Raw genomic sequence first — 7,772 nt, 5'->3', positions numbered from 1 at the left:
TAAGTATATAATAATTAAAAATGACATATATATATATATATATATATATATATATATATATATATATATATATATATATATATATATAAATAAAATAACAATATAATTTGAGAAAATAAGTCAAGTATTATATTATTATTAATAACAATAACAATAATATCTATACTAATCTGAAACATAAAAAACAATCATTTAATATCATTGAAATATGTAACAATTAATATTTAATCAACTATTTACAATAGCAAAGTAAATCTAATATTAAAAACAATAATTTATTATAATTTAAATATATATAGAAATTTAAAAAATTATATATGTATATATAATTGTTTAAATAATAGATAAAATATAATAATTTGAGAAAATAAGTATAGTAGTATATTAATAATAATATGTTATTATTATAATTATTATTATCTATACTAATCTAAAACAAAACAATAATTTTTATGTAATTTAAATATATATTAATTTATATATACTAAATTATTTAAAATACATTTATAAAATAATAAAAAAGTAATAATAATAACAAAACAATAATAATAAAAACAATAATTTGCTTGAGTAAAACTACTAAAATAATTAGTAGAGTCGTATATTGTAAATATGTCAGCATATGCATATTTTTCCTGTAACTTCTGCTCGATATTGTTTAACCACCAGGTGGCGTACATGGCAAAGAAATCACTCTTAAGGTGCAGAAACATTTTATTTGATCTTACACTTTGCAAACAACCACCAAGGGTGTGTCCATACAAGTTCTGTGAATGTAAAGCACTGGAATGTGGAAACTGCAGAAAGAAAAACTTGTATAATGGAAAAGAAAAGAAAACATTCATTGTAAACGGCTGTATGAATGAATGCTTACAAAAACTATTATATAAATTCTAAAACTTGTTGGTTTGCTGAGCATAATTTTTAATGAAATTTGCAGAAAATCTTTTGATTGGTGATCTCAGACTTTTATATTACTCATAAATATGCACTATTAGGTGTAAACACATCACAATTCATTGTAGAGTAACTGAAGAGGTTTTTAAGCTTCCTCTAGAGTTTGACTTTGAAACTTCGTACTCTTCTAGCCATTAGATTGTCCCCCACAGTGACTTTTCCTAACATCAACACCGCCTTATGAAGCCGATACAAAGCATGCAAGCTGGCCACAATCAGGACTACACCAGTGACCAAGAGCACAATGTACAAAGCCATCATGAAGCCACTGTAGGGACCCGTCGACGGGACAGTCCACAGGTACACCCAGCCATTGTAATGATTGTTGTGCACAATTTCAGGTCCGTTATCCAGCACAATTGTTTCGTAGAACACTGGAACATTGGTTCGTTTCACATAAATATGATCAGGTGTTGGAGAAAGTAGATAGGGGGGTGTGGAAAAAGTACTTGTAGTTGTAGGTGTAGTCATAGTCGAAGTAGACAAAGTAGAAGTTCTTCTAGCCGTAGACAATTGTAGAGTTGATGTCGTTGGTGTCGCCCCAGTGGTAATGGCACTTGTTGTCATAAATGTTGTCTGGAAAACACCACAACGGAGTTCTTCGTAAGTCAGCGATTGCAGCTGATGGTTTTCTAACTGGTACGGTTCATAACAAGTTATTCCTTTGTCCAAGTCCCTGATTAGTTTGGGGTTTTCACGAATCCATTCTGCGATACCCATAATGCTACAATCGCAATTCCATTTGTTCCCACTAAGGAAGAGATCCTTTAGCGCCCTTGCGTGTGCAAAAACATCTCCGGGGAGATACCTCAGATGGTTGTGGTTCAGGTCTAGCATTTCGAGTCTTGAGGTGTTGCGAAAGATTGCTGATGGGAGCGACTCAAGCTTGTTCTCATTAAGCATCAGAATTTGAAGGTTAATCAAGTTTGAGAAGAGTTCCTGGTCCAGTTCCCGAAGGTTGTTGTTCTTCAGGGACAGCTTCTTCAGATTGGGCAGGCAACAGAAGAGGCTCTTCGGTAGGGAGGTCAACCTGACGTTGAAGTGTAAATTGATAGTCCGTAGGTTGGTCATGTTCGCGAAAAGGTTCCACGGGACAGTGGATAGGTTGGTTTCGTAAAGGTACAGCTCTTGGAGCCTCGGCATGCGTCCCATAAGCTGGTCAGGTAGAGTTATCAATGGGTTCTTGTAGAGGGTGAGCTTGGTCAGGTTGGGCAAGTAGTAGAAGCTCTCGCCTGGAAGATACCGAAGTCGGTTGCTTGACATCGAAAGAGTGAGCAAGGATGGCAAGTGCCAGAAAAGACGTGGAGGGATCTCTCGGATCTGGTTCTTCTGTAGCATTAGCACCAACAGGTTGCTTAGATGGTCAAAGGAACCACTTTCTAGAGTCTCCAACTGGTTGGACGAGAGAACCAGAGATTTGAGTTCCCGAAGGTTGTGGAAAAGGTTCCCTGGCAGGTTCCTTAGTTGGTTTTCAGCTAGGTTTAAATAATTCAGCTTGGTCAACCTCTGAAAGACATTACCGTCCAATTGGGAGATGCGGTTCTTGCTCAGATTGAGCTCGGTTAGGTTGACCACCGCCTCAAAGAGTTCTGAACTAACAGAAGCAATTTGGTTACCATCTAGCTGGAGTTGCTCCAATTCGCTCTGTTCACTAAACACCCCGAGGGGGAAGACGGAGAGCGAGTTTGATGAGAGTTTGATGGAACGAAGCTGTGGAGCACCGTGGAAGGCTTCTGGTTGGATGGTGTCGAGACTGCTGTGCGTGATCATTAGGCGTAGCAGAAGAGAGAATGGTTGAAAGCTGTGGTTTTTGAGGATTTTTATGTTTGTGTCATTTAGCAAGAGTAGGAAGGTTGTTGTTGGGTCGAGAGGAGGGATGTCGGTGATTTGGTTCCCGATGCATTTTGCAGAACCCCTAATGTCACAAACGCACCCATCGGGACAACGAGCACTGAGGGTGAGCTGAAGCAGAAGTTGAAGTAGGACAAACTTGAACCATATATCCGCCATTCTGGGGAACAAATATAGGCATATGGTATTAGTCGTCTTCATTATATAATTGAGCAATTTTCAGCATGTACAATAGAGTGTTTTCACAATGCGTCATCAATCGGCCATATTGGCGGCACTGAATGTAAACAATGCCACTGAAACGAACAAAACTTACATGTTTTACTGATTATTTCTGCCGAAAATAGTCAATTATTGTCATGTTTTGAGCTGTACTAATTGGTCGGAACAGGAAAAAATTAATTTTGGCTATAGATTGCCAAAAGTTATAACAAATAAAGAAGGAGAGTGTAAAAAACTGCCTTGAGGAACAAAAGGCGTTTGTCACTGGCCAAACTGAACCAGGATTTCTGGCATTCGTGTTGAAATAGTAGGTGAAATATTAGGCTAATATCTTAATACTTCTTGTACGTATCTTTACCCCCTGTTAACTTTAGTGTGTCAAAATATTGTGCCCCTTCCTGCTTACTAAGTCCTCTATATGATTTTGCAGCTTCCACACATTTTTTTTTATGGTTTAGACAGAATAAATTAGCAGAACAGGGTATTCAGTAGTTAACCATGCAATACATGCTGTTGTTTACATCCGAGTATCGCCAATATGGCTGCGCGTCCAGTTAACTGACAAAATCGTGATGGAAGTGCAAACCCTCTATTAAAAAGCTCTGATACCATGCTTTAAAGGAGGGGTGGCCAAACTTGGTCCTGGAAGGCCGGTGTCCTGTAGAGTTCAGCTCCAACTCCAATTAAACACACCTGAACCAGCTAATCAAGGTCTTACTAAGCATGCTAGAAACTTCTAGGCAGGTGTGTTGAAGCAAGTTGGAGCTAAACTCTGCAGGCCCTCCAGGATCGAGTTTGGGCACCCTACTTTAAAGGGATAGTTCGCCCAAAAATGGTTAGTCCCTCTCATGTTGTTCCAAACCTGTATGACCTTCTTCCTTCTTAATTATTATTATTTATTTTTTTTGTCCACTGAGTCCAAACCGACATTGGACTCGGTGGACCAAATTATGTCCATTTTTGTCCACTGGCTTCTAAAGAACTTTGGATCCAGTTGACTTTAATTACAGTTGAAGTCAAAAGTTTTTTTGCAGAATCTGCAAAATGTTAATTATTTTACCAAAATAAGAGAAACTATACAAAATGCATGTTATTTTTTATTTATTACTGACCTGAATAGGATATTTTGCATAAAGGGTGTTTACATATAGTCCACAAGATAAAATAATAGTTGAATTTATAAAAATGACCACGTTCAAAAGTTTACATACACTTGATTCTTAATACTGTGTTGTTACCTGAATGATCCACAGCTGTTTTGTGTTGTTGTTGTTGTTTTTTTTTTAGTCATAGTTGTTCGCAAATCCCTTTTTCGTCCTGAACAGTTACACTGCTCGCTGTTCTTCAAAAGAAAATCCTTTAGGTCCCAATGACTGTATGATTTTAAGATCCATCTTTTCACACTGAAGACAACTGAGAGACTCATATGCAACTATTACAGAAGGTTCAAACTCTCACTGATGTTCAGAAGAAAAAAAAAACAATGCATTAAAAGCTGGCAGGAGAAAACATTTTAAATTTAATTTATTTTGTCTTCTGGGGAACATGTAAGTATCTTCTGTAGCTTCTGAAGTACGAAATGAAAAAATATGATATTTTGGCAAAATAAGAAAAATGTACATATCTACATTCTGTTTAAAAGTTTTTACCACCGGCTCTTAATGCATAGTTTTTCCTTTTGAAGCATCAGAGAGTGTTTGAACCTTCTGTAATAGTTGCATATGAGTCCCTCAGTTGTCCTCAGTGTGAAAAGATGGATCTCAAAACCATACAGTCCTTGTTGGTAAGGGTTCAAATACACAAAAATGCTGGAAAACCAAAGAATTTGTGGGATATGAAGGATTTTTCTGAAGAACAGCAGGCAGTTTAACTGTTCAGGACAAACAAGGGACTCATGAACAACCATCACTAAAAAAAATCAGCTGTGGATCATTCAGGTAACAGCACAGTATTAAAAATCAAGTGTATGTAAACTTTTGAACGGGGTTATTTTTTTTATAAATTCAACTATTATTTTCTCTTGTGGGCTATATGTAAACATCTTTTATGTGCAATATCTTATTCAGGTTAGTATTAAATAAAACAAATAACATTCATTTTGTGTGATCCCTCTTATTTTGGTCAAATAATTAACATTTTGTAGATTCTACAAGGTGTATGAAAACTTTTGACTGTCAACTCTATATGAACAGAAAACACAGTTTCCAAAATATATTCTTTAATGCTCCACAGAAGAAAAAAGGTCATTCAGGTTTGGATCAACACAAGACTAAGTACATTTCTGGGAACTTAAGAATTTAGACAGAATTTTCATTTCTGTGCAAACTATTCCTTTACGTTACCAAAACAAATAGACGAAGTAGCAATGTTAAACTTACCTCTCACAGATACTGAAGACTGTGTGGCTAAAACGGATGCATTCTGCTTTTAATAACCATACTTTGGAAATAGCTCTTGCCTTTTGACACTTATCATACTCTGCAATGCAGCCCACATGGAAGCCTGCATCCGCCTTGATGAGGTTTTTTTTTTTTTTTTTTTTTCCTCCTCTCAGTTTTGTCTTCAGTCAGCATTGTCTTCCAACTTGAATGTTCAGTAATGCAGAGTGGGATGTGAAAAGCTGTGCTTATCCACCTTATTCTTCAACGAAGTAAACCAATAAGCAAGACTTCCGGTTCATTAGCCGCTAAAGGGAAATATCAGGAAGAATAACAACGTGCAGGAATTGGTAAAACTGTTTGCGTTACAAACCATTGTGCTCATAATTAAGACAATACATTAAAAATAATATGGTAGGACACACCAATTTGCAATATCAAGCAGTAAAACAAGCTGTTTTGTACAGCTAAAAATAAGTGATGCGGATGAGACTAGAAGCCAGACCCATAAAATTTACAAATGGCCGCAACCGCTCGTATGGGAAAAATAAGAAGGATAGAAAATTAAAACAGTGGCTTTTTTAATTCAGAAATAAACTAATAAAATAAACAGCATTGTCCTTCTTCTTTGTGGACATTTGGAAATTTATTTACATTTAAAATGATCTAAATTGTCTCTCAAACCTTTTTTGCATTAATGTCCATAATGTGTCTTTGTGTTTATATATGGTTCTTAAAGGGATAGTTCAACCAAAAATGAATTTTCTGTCTTCATTTTGGGTCCTTACGTTGTTCCAAACCTGTATGAGTTTCTTTCTTCTGTTGAACACAAAAGAATATATTGTGAGTAACCAAATAGTCAACGATAGCCATTGACTTCTATAGTATTGTGGAAGTCAGTGGCTGCTGTCAACTCTTTAGTTGATATCTTTTTTTGTGTTCAACAGAAAAACAAAACGTTTACTGGTTTGGAACAAGTAGAGGATGAGTAACTTTCATTTTTAGGTAAACAACCACTTTAAGTATAATATGTGTGACATTTATAATGTTCAACCAAGTCTTAACACTAGAGGGAGACAAGAGCTCTTGAAAAACCGATCAGTTGCAGCTTATTAAACAGTTGCGGTCAAAAGTTTACATACACCTTGCAGAATCAGCAAAATGTTAATTATTTGACCAAAATAAGAGGCATTGTAGAAAATGCATGTTATTTTTTTAGTTAGTACTGACCTGAGTAAGATATTTCACATAAAAGGCGTTTACATACAGTCCACAAGAGAAAATAATAGTTGAATTTTTAAAATGACCCTGTTCAAAAGTTTACATACACTTGATTCTTAATACTGTTGTTACCTGAATGATCCACCGCTGTTTGTTTGTTTGTTTTTTTTTTGTTTGTTGTTTAGTGATAGTTGTTCATGAGTCCCTTGTTTGTCCTGAACAGTTAAACTGCCTGCTGTTCTTCAGAAAAATCCTTCAGGTCCCACAAATTCTTTGGTTTTTCAGCATTTTTTGTGTATTTGAACCCTTTACAACAATGACTGTATGATTTTGAGATCCATCTTTTTACACAGAGGACAACTAAAGGACTCAAATGCAACAATTACAGAAGTTTCAAACACTCACTGAGCAGGGCTTAAGAAGAAAACACGATGCTTTGAGAGCAAGAGAATGAAGATGAGTACATTTTTCTTATTAATGCGCCTAAGTATCATATTTTTTCATCTATTATTGCCCTTCAGAAGCTACAGAAGATACTCACATTTCCCAGATTTACCCTGAGCTTCTTCTAAATCGTTTTTCCTTCTGAAGCATCAGTGAGCGTTTGAACCTTCTGTAATAGTTGCATATGAGTCCCTCAGTTGTCCTCAGTGTGAATAGATGGATCTCAAAATCATACAGTCATTGTTGGAAAGGGTTCAAATACTCAAAAATGCTGAAAAACCAAAGAATTTGTGGGACCTGAAGGATTTTTCTGAAGAACATCGGGCAGTTTAACTGTTCAGGACAAACAAGGGACTCATGAACAACTATCACTAAACAAAAAAACACAGCTGTGGATCATTCAGGTAACAACACAGTATTAAGAATCAAGGGGTGTGTAAACTTTTGAACATGGTCATTTTTATAAATTCAACTTTTTTTGTGGACTATATGTAAACATCTTATATGTGAAATATTTTATTCAGGTCAGTGCTAAATTAAAAAATAACTAACATTCTGACATTATTGTAGTAAATTACATACTGCACAATAAGAAACAAAAAAAAAAAAGTAAAACCAATCCATTTCACTTGATGTTTTATTGATATGACATTTACATAAAATACATTTTTGTTATAAGAGGACAGTCATGAGTACATT

At 35.5% G+C, this 7,772-nt stretch overlaps 1 protein-coding gene across 1 annotated transcript; it reads right to left on the bottom strand.

Annotated features, from left to right (window-relative positions):
* Nucleotides 1–696: 696 nt before the first annotated feature.
* On the bottom strand, nucleotides 697–2,866 carry LOC141338253 (uncharacterized). The gene has a single exon (XM_073843797.1). The coding sequence runs from the start codon at nucleotides 2,725–2,727 to the stop codon at nucleotides 1,054–1,056; it is 1,674 nt and encodes a 557-aa protein (XP_073699898.1). The 5' UTR covers nucleotides 2,728–2,866; the 3' UTR covers nucleotides 697–1,053.
* Between the last annotated feature and the right edge of the window lie 4,906 nt (nucleotides 2,867–7,772).

Source organism: Garra rufa, chromosome 7, assembly GCF_049309525.1.
Source record: "Garra rufa chromosome 7, GarRuf1.0, whole genome shotgun sequence".
NCBI classification, from domain to species: domain Eukaryota; kingdom Metazoa; phylum Chordata; class Actinopteri; order Cypriniformes; family Cyprinidae; genus Garra; species Garra rufa.
The sequence above is the reverse complement of the archived record's forward strand: the minus strand, read 5'-3'. Positions and strand labels throughout refer to the sequence as shown.